The sequence below is a fragment of the Diadema antillarum genome, unplaced genomic scaffold, assembly GCF_040938485.1.
Source record: "Diadema antillarum isolate AM-2024a unplaced genomic scaffold, OU_Dant_1.0 scf00000030, whole genome shotgun sequence".
NCBI lineage: Eukaryota > Metazoa > Echinodermata > Echinoidea > Diadematoida > Diadematidae > Diadema > Diadema antillarum.
In genome coordinates, this window is record NW_027270919.1 from 1,616,829 (window position 1) to 1,640,255 (window position 23,427).

General features: G+C 37.2%; 1 protein-coding gene across 1 annotated transcript; it reads right to left on the reverse strand.

Annotated features, from left to right (window-relative positions):
* Positions 1 to 8,415: 8,415 nt before the first annotated feature.
* On the reverse strand, positions 8,416 to 23,014 carry LOC139740697 (dephospho-CoA kinase domain-containing protein-like). The gene is made up of 4 exons (XM_071651268.1): positions 22,903 to 23,014; positions 12,062 to 12,265; positions 9,968 to 10,055; positions 8,416 to 8,828 (listed from the first exon to the last, which is right to left on the reverse strand). The coding sequence occupies exons 1-4, from the start codon at positions 23,012 to 23,014 to the stop codon at positions 8,540 to 8,542; spliced, it is 693 nt and encodes a 230-aa protein (XP_071507369.1). The 3' UTR covers positions 8,416 to 8,539.
* Positions 23,015 to 23,427: the final 413 nt, after the last annotated feature.

Here is a 23,427-nt window from a genome sequence, read left to right on the forward strand (position 1 = left end):
GCCCGCCACTAGATCGGACAATCTTGACGAAGGATGTGCTTGTTCTGCTGAAGTCAGAGTCTAGGGGGTTTTGACAATGGAAGCAAGCATTTCCAGTAAGCTTGAAGGGGGCAGGAAGGCAAAATGTTAAAGTTTGCAAGCTTAGCTCAGTCTTTACCATCAATGACTACTTTAGAACTTTGGAAGCACTCAGTGAAACAATTTCAAACAGGGTTGGACATGCTGTAATGAAATTGTTCTGTGTTATTTATAGAAGAGCCTTGTGAAAGTAGATTTCAGTTTTCAAGTTTCAGAATTATACTGCTGTTCGAGTAGATTTAATCAGTCTTGGTAAAGAACGGAGTGAAGCAGGTAGACGGTATTTCTGATTACACCAAGAGATTCGCCTGACCACTTTGTACCCTCGGACCATGATGGCACCTCCTTGATTGGTCCTGTGCCTGAACTTAAAGTGTGTGTTTCCAGTATCAGTCCAGTCATGATCATGTTTAAGGGGTCAGAGTTTGAATGTGAGGATGAAACATGTAACAGACCCTCTCTTACCTGGGAGCAGATTGTATTGCATTGATATTTGACCAACTGTGCTGCAATATTTAAAATTGTTTACTTTGATATAATATTCTTATAGATTTGTTGGAGGAATCTACATTTTGTATAACAGATATATCATGCACTGTTTTGAGTCAGTTGTAAAATTATGGATTCCTAAATGACTGAAATTGCACTACCATCTGACGGATGTAGCCCAAGAGAAAATAGTGATATCCTGCCGCAGCAGAATCCATAATTTGAACCAGAGCTTCTCAGTATATATGGTATACAAGTTCATCAAAACATTGAATCAGGCAGAGATCCATGGCATGGCATTGACTGTAGGCTCTGATGTTTTCCACCAAGTAGCAGTAGTACAAGTGGTATCGTCAAATGAAAAAAAAAAAACCCTCCATGGATTGACTTGATGTAGTTCACTTGATGTTTGAAAGAAAGAAAAGGATGGAGGCACATTACAATCTTGGGAGAAATACATAAGATTTGTTACAGAGGATATTTTTGATATTTTTATACTTTAAAAACAAAGGTGACTGATGTTGATGTGTGCAGTGCTCTAAATACCTCATATTCAGAGAGAAAGGAGACTTTGTAGGTAAAGTTATTATTTTTAAGGGTATATAATGTTATAAAAACTTACTTGCATGGCATATATATGTGCATTGTATTCATAACTTGTAACAAAAAGTTTCATTTCATTGTAATTATTCAGACATGCTCATTGATGGTGACGTTTCTATCTGCCACATGTCTTGTGGTAACCTGACCTGTTTGTTTGTTTGTATGCTTTTTGAACACATATGCATAATTCTATAAGTTATTCAGGTTATTTTTCCATCGTGTGTTTGTGTGTATTGTGGTTCTTAGAGTGATTTCAAATATGAAGATTATTTGAGTACTTGAAATGATTATCTTGATGTCATCTTTACTGTCTTCACAGCTTCCGTCCCACATGTCATACCTTGCAGCAGCAAGAATTTTAAATGTTAGGGTGCTTCATGTGTAGAATTCCCCTCCCCCTCACCTAACCATTTCGACGGATTGTAACTATTAACTGTCACTCTGTAGTCGCATGGGGCACCCCAATGATTTTACTGTGATGGTTGCTTCTGGCATTTGGTGTTCCAACTCACTCTCACTAATAATGCTTTTGGGTCATTAAACAAGAAACTGTCTTATTCATGAGATTCAGGTTGCATTCAGACTGAATTAAATATTTGATTAAGGCTAACATTTTGTGCTGCCGCACAATAGGGCATCAAAAAATCCTCTTCTTCCTCTCTTTCTATGCAATACTGGTGTATATTTTGTTTTCTTTTCAAAAGCAGTATTCCTTTGGCTTCATAAGATCAAACATTGTTTTAAGTGATTCTATATTCATAATGAAGATATGAAAGAAAACTTGACATTTTTTTGCAGCTGCACAACCTTACCCAATGCTGCTAATGAAATAGATATTCATTAATGAACGATATTTGTTTACCAGACAGTGCTACTGAGTGACTGATTTTTTTTTTTTGATTTTTTTTTTTAGGGAGAAAAGAAATGATGTAGCTTTGAATAATTAATTTTTGATACAGTGTTTCAGAATAGTCTAAAAGATTTAGATTTTTATGCCTCCGCCATGAAGTGGTGCCGGAGGCATTATGTTTTCGGGTTGTCCGTCCGTCCGTCCGTCCGTCCGTACGTCCGTACGTCTGTACGTCCGTACGTCCGTACGTCCGTCTGTCCGCTTTCGTTTACGCGATAACTTGGGTAATATTTACTGGAATTTTACCAAACTTGGTCCAAGTATGAAGTATGATGGGGCAATTATTTGATTAGATTTTGGGTGAAATCGGCTAAAGGTCAAAGGTCAAAGGTCAAGGTCAAATCTTGAAATTGTATCTGTTTACGCGATAACTCAAGACTGGATGGAGTGAATTTCACCAAACTTTGGTGGAGGATGATGTATGATGGGACAATTACTTTATTACTTTTTCAGTGAAATCGGACAGAGGTCAAAGGTCAAAGATCAAGGTCAAATCCTAAAATTTATCTGTTTACGTGATAATTCAAAACTGGATAAAACTGGATGAAGCAGCTTTCACCAAACTTGGTCCAAGGATGATGTATGATGGGACAGTTAGTTAATATGATTTTAGTGACATTGGAAAGAGGTCAAAGGTCAACAGGTCAAGGTCAAATGCTACAAATGTTGCAATTTCCCCCATATCTATGCAATACCCAAAGGTATTTTCTTGAAACTTGGTGTGGACATGTACTACTGCGTAAAGATTCTCCAGAGAGTTTCATGTCACAAGGTCAAAGGTCAAAAGGTCAAAGGTTGGGTGAAAATGTTGCAATATCACTTTTCTCGCAAATGGTTCAATGTATCTTCGTGGAACTTGGTACATACGCATGTACTGACTGGCAGGGATTATCTAGGGAATTTAGGGGTCATGGGTCAATAGTCAGGGATCAAAGGTCAAGGTCAACTCCTCAGAATTTTACTATTTCCCTCATATACTAGTATATGCAATGCTTGCATTATTAGTTTCCAAACTTATTACACGCATTACCTAATGGAGATTCTCTTTGAAATTTCCGGCCAGAAGGTCAAAGGTCAAAGGTTAAGGGTCAAAGGCCAGGTTTCAATGCCCCCCCCAAAAAAAAAAAAAAAAAAAAATCCATTTTGTACCGTCATTACACTCTTTCTTCATACCTTGGAAATTACTCAATGCATAAACTTATAAAAGGTCTGTCAGAATTCAAGTAAAAATTCTCAATTCCCCAAATATGTGTACCTGCACTCTTAGAAAGTTAAAGCAAACCCAGTTCAAGACATTTCTGACAAACCTGTGATTTCAATATTTTGCCAGTTATGTGAAACTGTCATGGATCACACATTGTGAAGACATTGTACTATACGCCTATTGGGAGAATCATGCATTATGGCGGAGGCATCAGTCGCCATAGCGACATTTCTAGTTTAATACGTTTTCCTTCTGTATGTTGCAACCGCTGTAAAAAGTCCATGAAAAATGAGTGCATTTGATGTTTTCTGTTGGTATTCCATCAAGGTGTCTTTCAGATTCTTTCCTTGCAATAATGATGTAGTATGTAATCAAGTGTCACAGAACTGTGCAATAATCAAGCAAGCCACCAAGAAAAGAGAATAGAAATACATTTTTGCATATATATATATTTTTCTTTTTCTTTTTCTTCCTCCCTCCATAAGAACAGGACGTGACAAAATAAAGAAAAACAAGTTTGAAATCAGCAGGAGACAAGGCACCCATGTAGAAAGAAGTCATGAGGAGAAAGGTTTAGGAAAGAAACATCAGGGTCCTGTTGCATTCAATAAAAACAGAAGATGCCATCAAACATACGTCAGAATATTAAACATAAGTCAGAAAACCAAACACAAGTCAGAATATCAAATGTAAGTCCCTGAATATGCAATTTTGATTTGCCGATACCTGACTTATGCTTGATTTTCTGAATGATTTTTGATTGCATTTTATTTATTTATATTTTTTCTAATGCAGCTGGATCCAGGAGAGTGTCTTCTGATGGCACAAATGCACATGATGGCAGTATGTTGTTGAAAGTTAATTGAAAAACTGTCCTGGTTGTGATATCTGTCCCACTCAGTTGAAAATGTATTACTAGCTGGACCACATTCAATGGGATTTTGATTTTTGATAGGTCGATATAAAAAGATTGTCATTATCATATCTGTGTGTATTCGCATTTAATAAAGGTTCATTTGTTCATTCCCATCTTTTTTTAAGCAAGTTCTCTGTAGGCATGGCAGGGAAAAAAGACCCTTTTTAAAAAAGAATATATCATATTTCAAATGGGATTCGCCTAGTCAGCTGTTCATTGATGTATCTTGACATAGGATACAGAGGAATAGACAAGTGACAAACATTTCTTGTTGAATCAGGGCACAATTTGGCTATGTGTAAGGGTCACTTTTGCCTTTCTCCATGTACTTGAAGAATTTATTTTAGCCATCTTTACAAACATTATGAGAAGTGTGGAGCAAGTGAAAACCTTCGAACTGAAACTTTGGTTTTGTAATGTAAATTCTGTTACCTGTATTCTTTGCAGTTATGACCGATGATTTAAAACCCCTGTGGCTATGTGTCAAGTACTGTATGGGCCAAACATTTGGCGAGGTTTTGCTTTCACGATTTTCCCCGAGACAGGTGCTGTTCGCAAATTTAAAGACACGCAAAAATATTAACTCTGATCCCTTGCACGTATACATTTCTCCATTCGGCACTGTACTCCACGATTGCGAATTGAAATCGTTGGAATTTAGACTCGCTGAATATATTAAAGGGATCGTATAGTTTTGGTTGAGACCTAATTTCAGGTTTCTAACATTATTTGGTTAGATAATGAGAAACCCCTTATGAAATATGAAAGAGCATGTAATCCCATGAGGAACTCAACGTTTATCTGATGAAAATCGGTCTTGAAATGGCTGATATATCCAAAACACAGCGATTCCAATAAAGTGTGGGACCCACCTTTTATTACGATCGCTTTGTTTTACTTTGTTTTTGGATGTTTCAGTCATTCCAAACCCGACTCTCATCAAACAAACTATGAACTCCTTTTAAAATGGTATGCTCTGTACTATTTCATAAGTGTTTTCTTGGTATCTCACAAAAAGTTAAAAGCCCAATTCTCATCTCCACCAATACTGTACTATCCCTTTAAGTTGTTGCAATATTCATCGCAGATAAAAAAGGAAGATCAGAGAGATATCATGTTAATCATGACATGTCTTTTCAATGCCCATCACTTCCACTACATTCTTCGTATACTAGCAGGCCCTTCCTCTTAAAATTTAAACTTACTACATTGTACACGTGTAGGGTACTGTAAAAGTGGATATTTTCGCGCGACTAATTTTTCGCGCTTGGCCCTGTGAGAAGAGTTTCGCGTGTTTTTAATTCCACAGAATCGAGATACCAAGTAAGGAACATACGGCAAACAAAAATATTTGCGTGCTTTTATTTTCGCGCTAGTTTCTGGTTTCGCGAAATGCGTGAAGATTTCAACACCGTGAAAATTTCCACTTTTACATTACCCTTTATATGTGTGTATCTTACAATGTACAGGTGATGGGAGAATCAGTGACATATGAAACTTCAAGGAACTGTTTAGTGAATGATAATTTGATATATAGTGTAAGTGGCTTTGATTTGATTTTACACTTACAGAAGTTGAATGATGATATAGGAGTAAGTTTGGTTGGTAGAGGAAAGTCAGCTTGACCACATGGCTAAAAGATTATGCAATTCAACTGGCATCTTCCTTCTTACATTTTTTGGCTTTTTAAATTTTTCACCAGAACAGTGTCATGTTTGGTTCCTTTTAATTTCAATAAGTAATCTTGCAGATGATAGAATGGTACAGTGTTGTCCTTTTCAGATAATCATATACATGCATATTTTTGTCTCCAAATTATGAGGCTTGTTGATGGAAAAAAAAAAGATGGACAAATGTGGAAATAAGAAGATGGAGGGAGCATGCACGGATGTGCAGAAACACGTTGGAGTTGACAAACCTGTCTCAGATGCACATGTTGGCATAACCGCCATTGTTAACTTTGTATATTAATGGTGACTTTTATTAGCATTAGATCCAAAGTTGTGATTCATTGTTGTCATTAATGTGAGCCCATCAGGGATCACAAAGATCTTCCAAGAAACTCACTGTCTGCTCTTTTCATTTCAGTCCATCACTTATTCAAAGTTTGGTTTCAGTCATATTGGATACTTTTGAACTCTAGACAATGCACAATGGTGTATATGGACACAGTTTCAGTGCCACGATATAGCACTATTTTGGAAATAATGGGAAAAGTCCAAAGTTGTGCATGCTAATTTTTAATATTGTGTGCAATGTCATGCTTTCATTCATGCTTGCTATTCAGTTAAAATGTTGGCAGTTATGGTGCTTTTATTTTAAAAGGTCTGTGATATTACATCTATTATCTTCAATCTGTATTACATAAAAAGTCTTTGGTGTGAGAGTGTTATGTTTGAAATCTGTGTGTATGTCTGATAAAAATTACTAACATCAATTAAAAGAGTCAAGCATGACAAATTTATCATCAGAAATTATAGCATTTAGTCAGTGTCATTTGTTTAAATGTTACTTGTGATGAATGGTGGTGTGCTAAAGTTTGCAGGCACAAATCCTTGTTGGTCATGAAGGAGTGTGCACCAAGACTACTGTATGCATCACTGGCACTGTTATATGAGTAGCCTCTCCTTGTTGGGTGAAGCTCCTGTAACAGTACAGGGCCTATCATGGGATAGTGATAGTGGCGCATGTAGTAGTCTTGGCGCAGACTCCTTTACAACCAACAAGGGTTTGTGCCTGCAAACTAAGTACATACACCTGTATGCCGTGCTATCTGCATGGATCCTGCTTTGTGCAGGGATTCTACTCTCCCCATGCACCCCACCATCTCCCATTCCAACCTTCTTATCTGCCCGTAATACTGTATGCATTTACACAACATTTATCCACACAAGCGAGTCCTGTACAACTACATCAGACACAACACTTCCTCACTACACACACTGCCCAAAATTTTCTCTTAACACTCGAAAGCACATTCTTATAATGCAAGGAGCACAATATACTGAATGGGTGTTACACATTACTTTGCAGTGTTATTTTTTTATTGTTTCATTTTATTTATTTGTATGTTCTTTGTCCTTTTTTTAACTTTTCTAAATCAGTACAAACATGGACATATGTGAGCTGATATGTCCCATGATTCAAAACATCTCTTTACAATGCATCTTTTACTTTACTTGGTAGGATGGTGACAAAAATAACCAATTTAGGCTTGATTTCGAAAAATTGCACTCTGCCATTTCCTTTTTTTTTCAATATGACCTTTACATGCAACTTTTGGGGAAGACATAATAACTTTTCATTGGTATTTCAGAATTCAAACTTACAGTAACCCATCACTTTTACATGGGCTTCTGGAAAAGACAAGACATATAAATATATTACCAACAATAGGAGAACAGAACTCTAGAAATTTATCAATACATGTATCAACAATCTACAGTTATGGTTTAATAAGAAAAAAATACTGATATCTCCTGTATATCACCCATATATTGGTGTCTGACTGGCAGTGGTCTGTAATTCTCGACATAGGATCCCTTGTTGATGACCCTCTCCTATTAACCCCCACTGTGCTTTGAGAGTTTCTTTTTCTTCTCATATGGCAGGACTTCAAGAAGTGTCCAACGCCATCCCTGTGCAAATCTCTGTGGCATCCAAATGCGTCCACTGCTTGTAGGCGTCTACTTCAATTGCACTTAAATTTCATAAACCTAGCACTGGAATATGTCGCCCAAGTGAACCATTTGCAGAAAAAAAAATGAAGTTAATTAGCCTGTTTACAAAATTATATGATACATTCCTGAAACTTATATCTTTAATTTCCAAGAAAGACTATTTGCATACCACTGACTCGTGGATCATGCCCTAGCTAGGTGTACTGAACCATGGTTTTCTTCATCTCCCTTTTACGTGTTCCTTACTTCATACTAGCGTAACTAGTACAAATCATCTAAAACAACCTATGGGTTAAAGCATATAAAACCACCAGAATGAATGACAGCAGCTATGAGATGTCATATTATAACATATACATGCTGCATCAAAACAGCCTAAAGATGTCTGGCATACTTTAAAAATGGATATTTTTGCGTGACTAATTTTTCACACTCAGCTGTGTAAGAAGTGTTTTGCTTGTTTTCAGTTCCGCGAAATCAAGACACCCACTAGAAGAACATAATATGGCAAGCAAAAATATTTGTGTCCTTTTATTTTTGCACTAGTTTCTGGTTGCGCAAAATGCGCAAAATTTCAACACCACTAAAATTTCCACTTTTACAGTACACTGAACACTAATGATTCTAAAAAATAATATGCATATCAATTATATCCAGAGTCACGTGTTAGTATACAAGGCATATATAGAATACAGGGCTGTTCCAGCAACCAGAAGAAATCCACCAAGGGCTAGGCGTGGCAGCCAGTGTGCATACGAACTTTGAAGCTGCTGGTGCACTCGCAGAACGGCTTGCCGCGTGTCTGCCAAACTCCCGTTATTGTCAATGACAAGGTCAGCTAGATCTCGCTTGGCCTCCAGGGGCATCTGGGAGTGGATGCGCTGAAGAGCGTCTTCTCTTGTGAGGTCATTGCGCTTCATCAGTCTTTGCAGCTGAACATCCTTGTCACTGTGTTAAAAACAAAGAGGTTGTAAGGAAATACAGGCTTCTAAAGAACTCAAAGTGGTTTTTAGAAAATATGTAAACAGGCTTCTAACGAACTGAAACTGCTCATATATTGGACATATTTAGTTGACAAATATGTCTATTAGATGGCAATATATGGTAGTGCAATATCATGAAAATAACACAAATGCCCTGTAACATTTCAATTCCATTTCATGACTACTGCTATCTGTTGGAAGTATTTTTGACAAGCACATACATGTATATTCAAAATATTGTGATGTAGTTTAAAGGCACTCAGTCGTGGCGAGTGGTTTGTGCGGCACGGAGACGAACGCAACACGCTGCCTCCCCCATTCTGTATCAAATGTAGTGACCCCGAATGAGAATAGCGCTGGCTCAATGGGTCAGCGAACAAAACGCGTAGGCTACAAGAGCGCTCTCTGTGCTAATCTCCTGACCCAAAATGGCTGTCCGAGCGAGCTTACGTGAGCTTCCGAATGGACGCACACACTCAGAGCGCATGTGCATGAAGAGAGGCCAAAAGAGCCACACGTCTTCTGGCCTCTCTCCTCCAATCACCGCAGCTCGCGGTGACAATATTTGTGTATGATGCGTACACACACATGCACACACACACACACACACGTGTCTTCTGGCCTCTCTCCTCCAATCACCGCAGCTCGCGGTGACAATGTTTGTGTATGATGAGTACACACACATGCACACACACACACATGTCTCAGTGGCAGCATTGTCCCACACGTTTATGGATATAGCACCGAGTCTGGCATTGCGCAATTGCATGCACAAACTTCGGTCGTTAGGAGTTTACGTACCATTAGGGATGGCGATCGGCTGCCTTTAAGACCCTTCAAAAATCGTTAAATCATGATGCTTGTTTTATCAGTTGATATTGAATCCCCACAAAAAATAAAGGCTAATAAATCAAGATTATGATCGTAATGCATCCAACCAAAGTCAAGATGGTGACTATGTTAGAAATGATTTGGAAGTTTCATGACTTAGTCTTTCATTGTAGAGCAGGATATTCTATCATTTTGTATCATCTTATCATAAATATGAAGCACTAATGTTCCATTCTCTCAATATTATTGGGTTCTTAGATGTAGAGAGCTTACCAAAACACCACCAGCACATATTTGATGTACTTCTTCAAGGCACTTCCTTCCAACAGTAATGGGATGTCAAGAATAACATAGCTGTATCCTGTAGATATGAAATTAATTGAATGTCCAGATGTTGCCTGTTTTTGATGCGAACATAAAGGCCTGAATTCACGAAGGTGGTACAATCTTGTCCATGGTTTAAACCATGAACAAAGATTGTACCACCTTTGTGAATTCAGGCCATTGAATTGTGCTTGCTTGTTTTTTCCTGTAAAAATGTAATTTTAGTATAGAAAGTGTAGTATCACTACATGACAATAAATAATCAAATAATGCTGGAATATATAATAAAAAGTGGCAAAGTTTTGAAACAAAATCAGTAACATGCCACATGGACACGGCTAAACACTGCTGGTTATCACAACATTAACAAGGCTAAAACTCCCATTTCTGTCTCACGGTAATTACCCCCTGATTGAATACTGGTAGGTGATACGGTCAGAGTAAGGATTATTGTTAGGGTTAGTTTTAGGGTTAGAGTTCGGGTTAGGGTTTGGATTGGGATTAGGGTTAGGGTCAAGGAAAGGGTCTGGGGTAATTGTGCAGAGCTATTTCATTATGTTTTTGTCCTCTTCAAGAGTCTGTGCAGAGGGCTATTTACCCTTATGGTGAAATACTGCAATATTTCATGCGGTATTTTGTAACGTGAAAACAAATGTACACAAACTCCTCACAAAATACCTTGTGAAATACCATGGTACGTATTTATGGTGCACTGTGCAGGGGCGGATCGGTGTAGCTTTTTATAAAGGGGGGGGGAGGGTGTGGGAGGGGGGTGTCCCCCCTCCCACAGTAGGGAGAATTTTTGAAAATCTGTGTGTGAAAATGGCGTTTTCTTGCATCTAAAACACCACTATTTTTGGTATAGAGGTCATTGCCAAAAATTACAAGTTTAAAAACAAAGATAAGATTTTAAAAAATGGTCCTGGATTTTTTTTTTTTTTTTTTGGGGGGGGGGGGGGGGTTTGCAACCCCCCCAACCCCCCCCCCTAGATTCGCTTCTGCTGCGGCATATTTCCCCCATAACCTTACACGCTTCCAGTCCTCTCCCCATAGGAGATGTATATCACAGTATTTTGTGAATGAGAACGGTAGGCCTACCACACGAGACACTGCGAAATCAATTACTGCCATACTTCACCAATGAAAGGTGACAATTAATTACGTGATACAGTTCGACCTCGATTATCCGGCCATGTCGGGACCGGCGATCATCCGGATAAGCGAATTGGCCGGATATGGGAGACACAATGTTAATGTATATAGCTGCCGTCCAAGTCACATGCACTGGCAAGGTTTATGACGTGACAATGCTGTGTGTTGTGTCTGCGCTCCTAATTTTGTTGTTAGCTTTCTCAATGACCGATCGCGATATGGCCTCGACAGCACCGTGATTTACTGACAAGTTTTCCATCCATGTTCTTATGGTGAATTTATAGATCATGACTGCTTACCGGTACTTTTACGATTATAATGTGGTGTGAATTTATGTTAGTTCCGTCGGGAATACTGTAGGTAAATCGTGTGAGTTTTGTAAAAATTGTAATTGAGTTTAAAGTCACTGTGTTTTTCTCAATTTTTGGATGAAAAAAAAAGTCCTTCACAGCGTGAACGCGTCCGGATAATAGAGATTTCCGGATAAAAGGAGGCTGGATAATCGAGGTCGAACTGTATTTAATACCACAGTACAATGTAATTCCAGTGTGAATGCCCCCATTGGCTTTAATTTGGCATATTGTCACTGGGGTGACAAGACCATGTATCTTCAAAATGTCAAATGCTCAGGAGAGCAAGAAAAAACAAACAAGGAAGCCTAAGCACTCTATCAAATGGGACAGCCTTTCCTTTGATATGGCATGGTGGCTTCTTTTTTTTGGGGTAAGACAGCTAGAATTTGGAGAGGACATCACTTAATTGATTATCTCAATGTTAATCCAAAAAAGTAAATTTCATCAAAATTTGAGATACAAGGTCTTGTCACTCGGGTGAAAATATGATATCTATAGTATGAAACGCTCACTTCAGTGCGTTGACCTCAGAGTTTACCTTTGCAAAAGCTTAGTAGAATCTGCCAAAGCATAGACCGCTGAATGTATGGATGCGTGCATCTGTTGAGCAGTCTGCGCTTGTCTGCATCAGCGAATATGATGGCACCAAGTTTTGGCCTGTCAATAGTCCCATCTTCTAGGAGAATACTTTCTCCAAAATGATTGACTATTTTTTTCCATGCTGGCTTTCCTGGTTCCACAACTTAAAATACAATAAGACAAAAAGAAACAAGATGTGTAAATGACTCAAATACTATTAGTCAAAATATGAAACACATTTGGCCCAAAACCACTATTTCGGCACAATTGGACAATCGCAAAACGCGAAAATTAAAGTTTTTAGAATAGGTTTCATTTTTATACCAATCCATGACACAAATATTCAAGTTTGTAGTTGAAAAATATGAACACACAATCTTGCTTTATTTTTGTGGTGTGATAATTTCTTTCATTGGGCGTAGATTTCATCATGTAACATACGTTACCAATGTCATTCTATTTCAAATGCTTTAAGATTGGTGACTACAGTCTATGATTGAGATAATTATGCGTCAGATGTGAAGTATACCATCGGCTGCCATGTTTGTAAATGCTGCCTGCAGATGGGAAGGATGGCAAATGACCTGTATGCTATACTGAACACAGCATGTCCTATTGTGTTAAATCTTATTTCATGTAATGTTCATTTGTTTTCTTGATAATTTGATGTCAGACTTTCTTCAGAAAATATTTTCAACATTTATCAGTCCCAAATTGCCAGCCAATTCTTGAGTATCATCGATGAAACATGTGAATCTACGTGCGCAAAAATATATTCGTCAGATTCCACGTAACGTATGTTTCACGTTAATGTAATGTAAGTTACAAAGATAATACTACTACATGTGCAACTGATTTTGGTACTTTTTCTTTTTGGTTTTGGTATATATTCTTACATTAATTTCTCGTCAACTCTAAGTGAACGTATATATATAACAAGACGTCGCAATATCATGGTGATACAATTCTCAAAAATTACAATTGAAATAGTTGTAAAACTGCAAGACTTTATAACATGTCCGCGTATAAACTCTGGAGTAGAACATTAATCCGTTACTGCTGATATTTTGAAGACAATTGGCTTCATACTTATGAATTTATGGCATTGAAATGATAAGAGTTGGGAACATGCTTTCACGTGCCTTCACGGACGAAAATATTGTCATGATGTACGTGTAATATAAAACGAGTGGTGGGTAACGTAGGTTTCACTTCAATGTTATCATAATGGAAGTTTTCGTATGCTTGACGTCTTGTAACGTGTTATCTTCATATTGATGTCTTGTATCTTGTTTTCTTCAGCTGTCACTTCATGCTGTTGAAAGATATATTTCGAATCCATAACTTTACAGACTCCATAACTTTGCTGTTGCAACAGTTATTCTATGCAGGAACAGTTTGAAAATAGCAGTTGCAATACAACAGTATTCACAAAATTTTTAACACTTGTATGAAACAAGAAACGGCAGAAACGAGATGGTTACTCTATTAACAGGCCCGTAGCCAGGATTTTTCAAGGGGGGTGCGGTCACTAAAAAAACGGACCTTCGGTACCAATACCAATGATCACACACACACACACACACAAAATTATATATATATATATATATATATATATATATATATATATATATATATATATTCTTTAGACGACCTAACTACAAAAGTTGTATAAGAATTTGCGCGCGAAGCGCGCCGCAAATTGTGAATTTTGACTGTTTTAATGATGTTTTAAAGTCTCGAGGAAATTTGTATTTTTGTCTGTTGCATGCAATGGCGTTACGGTATTTCATCTAGGAAATACTAAAAACTCATTTTGCCAGGAAGTTGCAAAGTTTAATTGTGTTCGAGACTCTGCGCGCGTAGCGCGCCGCAAAATTGAGAATAGTGATTTTCCTGGTGTTGTTTTAACTTTTATTTTTTTCTATTGTATACCCGCGTTAGCAGGCCTGAAGCTAGGATTTTTAAAGGAAGGGGGGATTGCGTTAATTAACAAAACGGTCCTTTGATACTGTCCCGGGAGGGGTAGCGACAATTAAAAGGTGGACACCATGGACTTTCAAAATGGCCCCTAAACGAGTAATGATCATATGATTTTTTCGGGCCTTAAAAACAAGTATTCCTTAAATGTTTCCTGCACCCTAAAGAAGTACTTCATCATGATTGAACAATATACCATTTTCCCAAATTTCGGCCTTTTTGATACCCTTTGATTATATACCCTCGTACATCACACTTTCCATCTAATCCGTGAGAAAAAACGACCCCTATTACGCGTTTTCTTTAGCGAGTATGGTCACGGTGTCCACCTTTCAGTTGGAGTTTTCCATCCCATTGGATGCTGTTTGGAAGATGAAACATTCACTTTACTATACAGTATATCAGCCGTTGGTATGCGAGTTTGTCAAAAACGAAAATAAATAAGAAAATTTTTAAAACAAAATGAATTGTAAATGTGAACCATTTATATTTTGCCTCCTTGTGGTAGGATATTTCCAGCATTTCCGAACTTTCAAATAATCATTTTAGATTTAATAATATTAAAGGTAGTAGATCCGATTCGCAAACATCTCCAATATCAGTCAAATGTCATATTAACCATCATGCTAAGAAGGTTTTCTTTGTGAAATTTGGAGGTCAGTGAAATTAAAAAAATAAACATCCATTAGCCATTGGAAGAAGTTGAGTGCAAATTTAGACCTCAGGCTTAGTGCTCAGATGGTTTCCTATTTGATTTGATCTGTCTTACTGTGCACACTAAGATACATACTGGAATGGTTATTTCTTATTTATTAAATTATAGTAGCATATTTGGTTACTAGCTGTCTCTAGGCATTTTCGAATTTGGGCTGCAAAGAGATCCACTACCTTTAAGTTAGAAGAGATATAAGTAAATAATGATAAAATAAACAAACAAAAAAGAATGAGTTTCTTTTGTAATACTATCTGACAAACTTTTTACTTTACCATTTTAATTCATAGCTCAGCACTTTCCATTCTCTCTCATACCCTCTTACCCATTATACATTTAAATGAAATACAAATAAAATGAGTTTGCGTGCCTGCATAATACTCTTTGGAAATTATAAGTGAAAATGTTCTTAGGTTTTGACTCACTTTAAAATGAGAACCAATAGAACTGTCACAACATGAGAAAATGTATAAGTAATAATCAACACTACATTTCCGAATTTGGCCTGCAAAGAAATCCGCTACCTGTAAGTTAGAAAAGAGATTAGTAAATAATGATAAAATAAACAACAAAAAAGAATGAGTTTCTACCGCCGTATCCAGAACAGAGCCTGAAACGGTGCAGGCTCAAGAAATCGTTTGTACTATAATACGTCTTGAAGTACTGTGTGATACTGTTGACTCAGACTTCTACAAAGCTGTAAGTGAGAATTGTAATCCAATCCGACTCATTACCTGAGATATTTATGAAAATATATCAATAAAGAATGTAAATTAAATAACGATGTGTCACAATGCAGTCTAACGCTCTCACAATGCTATCATACATAGGGTTTTTCACTGACTGTTTTTACTCCGGAGCTCTTGCAATATTCAGGCTTTTGTAATACTATCTGACAAACTTTTTACTTTACCATTTTACTTCATAGCTCAGCACTTTCCATTCTCTCTCATACCCTCTTACCCATTACATTTAAATGAAATACAACTAAAATGAGTTTGCGTGCCTGCATAATACTCTTTGGAAATTATAAGTGAGAATGTTCTTAGGTTTTGGCTCACTTTAGAATGAGAACCAATAGAACTGTCACACTGCTGACAACGGCAGACAGTGAAGGTCAACGGCTCAAATTTTCGTTGGTAGTCTCGTCACGTGATAGTTCTGTATGGATTGTATACGTTCCCTATGACAGCAATTGTGAATGGGTAGTCTTGCTTTACTGCAAATTTGCGTCAGGACTGCTCAACCAATGGACAAGATTCTTATTTATGTCACAAAAATGGGCAGAACCTCTACTTTCTGAAACCGTGTGCCCCAAGTTTGTGCGATCTTCCGTTCTCGAGATATCCCGTCTGGAAGAATTGCAAGACGGCAAAATATGCTCAAATTCGTCAAATTTGGACTGTTCGCCATAGACAATTCTACTCATAAGGTACTTTTCTGATCTAATTTGCGTCACTGCTACAAATGTTACAAGAAAGATATATACACATAAATAATCCCTAAAGTGTCCACTTTCAGAATCCGGGCGCCCCAAGTTTGCTTCTTAAACAGTTTAAAAGTTATGGCAGATTTTGTGGAAAAATGCGTCGATTTTTGACCCGTTTTACGTGTTGTAGCGTTCGCACGGAAGCGCGGCTTCGCAGATGACCGAAAGTTTTCAATATGTAACAGCTCGCACAAATTGATACATAACATTTGTGTTTGTGTGCATGGGGACGATCCGATGGTTCATACAACAAAAGGGTTTCGTACAATCATTTTTAACATTGTTAAACGTACTCTTCCACATTTACGTAGCATATAATGTGTCTTTATATTTATTTGGATTGTTATCTTGAGAATTGCTAAAAACCGTTATTATGAAAAAGTGGACCTTTCAGAATTTGGGGGGGTGCGTACGCACCCGACGCACCCCCCCCCCCCCCCCCCCCCCCCCCTGGCTACGGGCCTGATTAAAGTGCTTCATAATGAACAATAACGCCGTATTGCTTGTATTTGAAATTTCTGAACTCGGTAAACAAGAGATATGGACAGAAGGAACCAAGAAATGTTCTTTGTTAATTAAATAAATGACTACTTTACTAAGTTGACTATGGCAAATGAGGTCGATGAAGATATTAACGTCAAATTACATAGTTGCATTAGCACAATACTGGGTAGGATGAATGAAATTGTCATTAGTGAAATGATGTACTCGATTGTCCTTGTTATGTATGCATAAGACAGTATAATCCACAACGATAACAAGAATAACAAGTTAGTCTTGCATTAATAATTCTTGCCGTATCTGGAAATTGTCTCCTGCATGGAAAAATGTTTTTGAATCTTTCAAAAGAAAAGTGAAAGGACAAGTTGCTATACATGCACAACAAAGGTACTGATAATGATTACAGGCAGGCCCGTAAGTAGGATTTTCATGGGGTGGGGGATGGGGTCAGAGTTAGAAAAAGTTGACTACTTCCAGTTTTAATCACCTGACAGGGAGAAAAATAAAAGCTCCCGTGCCATTTTTTCTTTTGTTTCATTTCTTTTACCGGGTTTCATCGACTGACAAGCAAGAAAAAAAAAGAAAGAAAAGAAAATTGAAGAAATATAAAGAAAGGCTTCAGCTTAATTCTATGCTGCCAGTACAAGCCCAATTTCATGTTTTTTTTTTAATTTGTTTATTTCAAACTGGGGAGGAGGATTCTGCGATTCATTTTTTCTTTTTATTTCCTTTTGTTTATATTTTGACTGCTGGCAAAGGGGCGGGGGACCTCGAACCCCCTCCCCTATAGTTACCCTGGTAGGGTAAAAAAAAAAAAAAAAAAAAGATGCGTGACTTTGCTTCTTTTTTTTTTGTCAACTACGCGACGGGTACTTGCTTTTTTTTTCTTGAATCTTTGCTTAGAGATATGATTTTTCGCCAATCTGATTGCAGCTGATACGTTCCCTATATATGGGGTTTTAATCTCAGCACTGCTCTTCCCCATTGCAACTGCATTTAACTTCAACGAGAAGGAAGAACAACAAAAAATGTTGATGTCTTAAACATATATCTTACTGAAACATACATCACTATAATATTATTACCATTATTATTATCATGTAGGCCCGATCTATGATGGTGGGCAAGTCCAAGATAAGGTCCCCTCAGAAGGCAAAATTTCATCTTTGCTCAATATTGCAATATTTGGTATCATTTTGAAGCTTATGAGTTGAAGTTTTGATTTCCATGGAGGAAAAAATTATATTACGTAAATTTATGCAAATTTCAAGGGCTTCATTTGCATAAATGTAAAGCACAGCGTTACGTATGGGACATTTATAAAAATTCATATTTATCCAAAGGAAAGCAAATGATATTTGATTAATATGTGGACATAAGAAGTTCATCAAATAGTTTAACTTGGTATGAAAATTTAGGGATTATGCAAATGATTATGCAAATTAGCTCGTGTCCTATCATGAGATGTCCCATACGTAACAAAATGAGGTCATTTTTTTAGGTTTTTTCTGAAATTGCTAAGGTTATTTGAATGCCCTTTTGGAAAGTTCTAATTTATTGTTTAGAGAAATTAAATACCATAGAAAAAAGAAAAAACAGTAAAAGAAATTTTTTTTATAAGGCATTGAAATAATGTTACGTATGGGACAAATGGGTTACGTATGGGACATCCTCATATATATTGCATGTGAATGCATGTAGCTAGCTGGGAAGGTCTCTCTGTACACAAATAGTCAATCATCCTGAAGAAAGCATCCCAACTTTGTAGCTACTTTTTGAGTTATAGACACTTGAAACAATACATGAACTTGACTGAACAATTTTCAGAAAGGGGGAGGGGAAGATGGCAAAATACACAATGAAAATCAGCATTAAAGGGATGGTATAGTTTTTGTAGAAATGGGGATTCAGTTTTCAACATTTTATGAGATGACTGGAAACCAATAATATGAATTACTAAAGAGCATACAATTGTAAGACTATAGGAATTCAAAGTTAATTTGATGGAGATCCAAATTGAAACGGTTGTGATATCAAAAAAAAAAAAATAAAGTAAAATGATTTTTTTTAAAATTGCAAGTGATACACAAATTGTCCTTATTCAGTTTTCAATAGCAGCCACAACAAAATTAATGGGTACATACATACTGAGGTGTGAATCAAATCAATGACCTGACTGCTAGACAGACATCATACATCTACTCGATTACTGGAATTTCACGCAGCAGGTATTGCTTATCTATTGAAATTAATATTTCTTGTGTCAAGTTGTTTTTTATTGAAACTAAATGGCAAACTGCCCTTCTTCAATGGAAGTAAACACTTTAAACTATTCAATTTTTTAGTAGTAACTATCCTGATAAAAAATAGGGCATACATACTCAGGTTAGTCATGAAAAATATAGAATATGATTGAATATGATTATGATGGTAGATATTTGGGGGATATTGTTCCCTTGACAATCTGGATCAGTATTTGAGTAATTTCAACTGATTCCACCTCAATAATTATGCAAAAATTTGTTTATGGGTATTTTGCAGAATTATTTTGCAAAATACCCATAAACATGGTTCTCCACACACTAAACGAATGGGGGACAAAGGGCATGCATACTCAGATTGGTCATAAAAATATGAAAATATGATTGAATATGACTATGATGGTGAATATTTGGGGAATATTGTTTCCTTGACAATCTGGATCAGTATTTGAGTAGTTTCAACTGATTTTACTTCAATAATTATGCAAAATACCCATAAACATGGTTCTCCACACACTAAATGAATGGGGGACAAAGTGTCCCATACGTAACTGTCCCATACGTAACACGTCATGTCTGTCTTTAATTAGAACCTGTAATTAGAGCTTTTTGCCTAATGACATGAAACTTACCTGTGATAATCTTGAGTGTTGTGACTTTCATCACAGTGAGTTACAAGTTGTAGAATGAAATACTTTCAGAGAGTTTTGAGGTTGAAAAAAATGTTCAAAAAAACAAAATTTTTCTGGTCCCATACGTAACGGCACATATTTTCTCTTCTAGAATATAATTGTCAAGGTCATTTTTCTCAATTTTTTACATGATTATACTTCTCCTCGATATCCATCACCATGATAAAGTTCAATATGATCAAAGGCCATTAACACTATTTTTCAGGTCATAAAAGTCTCTGAATGTCCCATACGTCACGCGCGTGTTATCTTGGACTTGCCCTGGTATACTCAGTAATAGTTAAAATTACATTTCTTTAATGCACATGTATTTTTGTTACCTTTTCTTCATTCAAAGTGTGTTTTTCTTCACTTTGAGATCATCAACGATATAACGACACAAATTTGAGTTAATTTTCTCCGTTAAAAATAGTCAGGTAGTAGTAAGTCACCATATTGACTTATGATAACCGAAGATAAATATAATTGAAAAGACTTATTTCCCTATGGAATTCCTTCAACTATAGTTCTAGAACAATTAAATGTTATTTTTATCCACGCACATTCTCTAAAATATCCTTTTTCAATGACATGAATTGATGAAACTTACGTTACCAAAACTAGAAACTTACGTTACTATATTAATGCAGGGACCTGATCCAATAGTTTTGAAGTAGAGATCTGCGTAATCCCTAAGTTTATTAGCTATTCATTGAATTTTCTTAAAACAATGTTAAATTCATTGTTTATACCTGGAATATGACATCATTAAGCCAAGTTGAACATCAACGCCCACCAAACGATTTTTTTTAAAAGATACTATGATTATGTCCCCTTTTACTGCATCCTCCTAACAAACAAGAACATACAGCTGTAAATGAATTTGATATGTTTTGACGGAGAAACTCATCAACATCATAACTGCAACAATTACCAGGTAAATTGTCTCAAATTAAATGGGCTTTTCTGTGGATTGTCTGTTATCAACATGACAACATCTTGAAACTTACGTTACCAAAATTTGAAACATACGTTACGTAATAAATTTAGTGATTTATTTCAAAAGAATAAACCTGTACAGCAAAGCAATAACTTGATTTTTACGGTGGAATCTACTGACTTAATAAAGACACAATAAACAGAAGTAAAGCATGATTCTATGAAAAACAACAACACATTTCCAACAATCAAATACTTACTCAGTTTTTCAACACATCATGTAAAGGTATTTTGCGCGCTGCCAATGATCAAGATGCCATTGAAAGAAGTTGCTGAGCTATCCCATGACCTCAAATCGACGGCACAGATTCGATAAATGTATATTTAGGTGGTAATTAATGGTGTAATTAAGCTTTCTGTCATTTGGTGGTAACGTAAGTTACATCACGTATGTTACACTTGTGGATTAAATCGTAAGTTAGCAACATAATAATGAATCTTTTGCCACCCATGGGTATGACGACAATCTACTCCATTAGTCTCAACTCTAGAACAATCATTCAGAGCCATGCACCTTCATACTTTTTACAAAGATGGTAACGTATGTTACTTCTCTTAAATCTACCTTTTTAAAATCTGTATTTGCGAGATTAGCAGTCGCATGTCTTTTGAAGCTGAGTGATGAAATATCTTTTAACATAAACTTACACCCCTTTTGGTCAGAAAAACAATACAATTGTGTAGTACTCACTGTAATAGCATAACCAAGTTGGCAGTACAAAGATGGTAACATATGTTTCAGCGGATCTGGCGACACATTTCCATCAGTTATTTTGTTGATAAAGAATGGTTAGTTTAAAAAGTTGTGTTAGGTTTTCATAGAACCTTATTACAAAGCCACTTCTCTGAACCCGTGAGTAAGCTTCCTCTTTATGCTCATATTTTCCCATAAAGTTGAGAAAACATTAAAAATCATCGTTGGCGACATGCACTTTTAAGCCTGTTGGCCGAACTTAACCCTCCACCAATGGCTTAGTGGTATAATTTCGCCTTCGAAATGATTTCAGTTTTTGTTTATATGTCCCTTGGCATCACATAAAATCACAGGGGCATTTTGAAAGAGCTTTTTATCTCTCCTAGGTGAGTAGGAACATATTAAAGCGACACGATTTTTGACCAATTGCGCCGAAATAGTGGTTTTGGGCCATTTACACACACAAACACATACCAAGAAATATACCAAACAGAACTATTAATACTTCATATTGAAAGAGGACCTTTGGGAAGTCCTCATGCTACATTTACACTATGTTCCCACTGGCCACAGCAAACCATTTTGCAAGCCACTATGGACAAAACAGGATGGACATGAGACAATGCTTGGGAGTGGGATAGGGAAACGTGACAGGCCATGATTGCCGTGTACGCCATGTCAGGTTTATAAATTGTCAAAAAATTTGCCACAGCACTCACTGTGCTGCTGAGAAACCTAGTAGGCTGTACTAAAATGGGTTCAACATAGCAAAATGTAAAGACATGTCGTAGGCAGGTAACAAAACTACCAGCTTGTAGGAGGTGAAATGGAATGAACAAAACTAGAATATGGAGGGGATGAAAAGGAGAATAACCCTCTAATCATGGCACACTATTTTTGTTGGAAATTGTGTTGCTGCACGGCACGGCAACAGGAACATGGTGTAAATGTAGCATCACCACCCTTCACAAAAGTAGATTTGTCTGATCCTATTCTACATGAGCATCATGGAAAGTGGAATGACTCACAATAGACAATCTATATATTGTTCTTGTCTTAGGTTGTTTCCCTTCCTATCAATCGATCATTGAGAGCATATAGGTCTATAGACCGATTCTGTGACGTGCTATGTATATTTTTGGCATGGGCAGCGCCATTAACGAGGTGTTTCAGCCGACCCCCCCTCCTCTTCCCCACCCCCTTCCGCGCGCAGAATGAAAAACTGATGCATGGTCGTTTTAGCCAATAGGCGTCTCGTACCGAGTACGCGAACGCTTGCTTAGTGCGCGAACCTTTGTTACAAGTGCGTGATAAACATGTTGCCCGGGGGTGGGGGAGAGCAGGGGGGGTCGGCTGAGACACTCACTATGGCTGCGCCCAGTGCCACAAATTGTCTGCTGCCCTCAACGAACCCGAATCGGTCCATAGCAGCATACTCCATACCATCTGTCTATGTCTATCTACTGTAGTTGGTGAGACAACCTGGTACCAACCTTCTCGTGCAATTTTGTCCGCATCTAAGACAACGCATTCCAGTTCCCTGAAGATGCTAGAGACGGTACTCTTTCCTGATGCAATGCCACCTGTTAGCCCGACGAGAAACATTGTAGCTGTGAGTCTGATGTTGACAGTTGGCGTGGTTTCTTTCTGTAGTGTTTATAAATCATACAAAAAACAAATACTGGCCAGGTAATGAATGATGTCAACATCAACAAAGTCAGCTAGGTTTTCTTAGTGCAGGAAGCTCACAATGTGCTATTAGTGTTGCAGGCCAGGCAACTCTTTGCAATCCATGCAAAGACATGTTTGGGTTCGAACGTCACTGCTCTACACTTTGAGTTTGATCCCACGGTTTCACGATCCGGAACATCACTCAACGTTGATAGCGGTCTGTGAGGGAACGGTATCTAACGAACTGCACCGAACTATCACGAACTGCACGAGCAATATTAAAGTGTTCTATCTCTATACACTAGAGTTTTACCCAGATGTAGATGTCTATATAGTTATATACCGGT

Excerpts from the sequence above, each read along its gene's own strand:
- LOC139740697 (XM_071651268.1), bottom strand. The coding sequence starts at position 23,014 with ATGTTTCTCGTCGGGCTAACAGGTGGCATTGCATCAGGAAAGAGTACC. Across the intron at positions 12,266-22,902 it reads GGACAAAATTGCACGAGAAG|TTGTGGAACCAGGAAAGCCA; the intron begins GTTGGTACCAGG and ends TTGTATTTTAAG. Across the intron at positions 8,829-9,967 it reads TATGTGCTGGTGGTGTTTTG|TGACAAGGATGTTCAGCTGC; the intron begins GTAAGCTCTCTA and ends TTTTTAACACAG.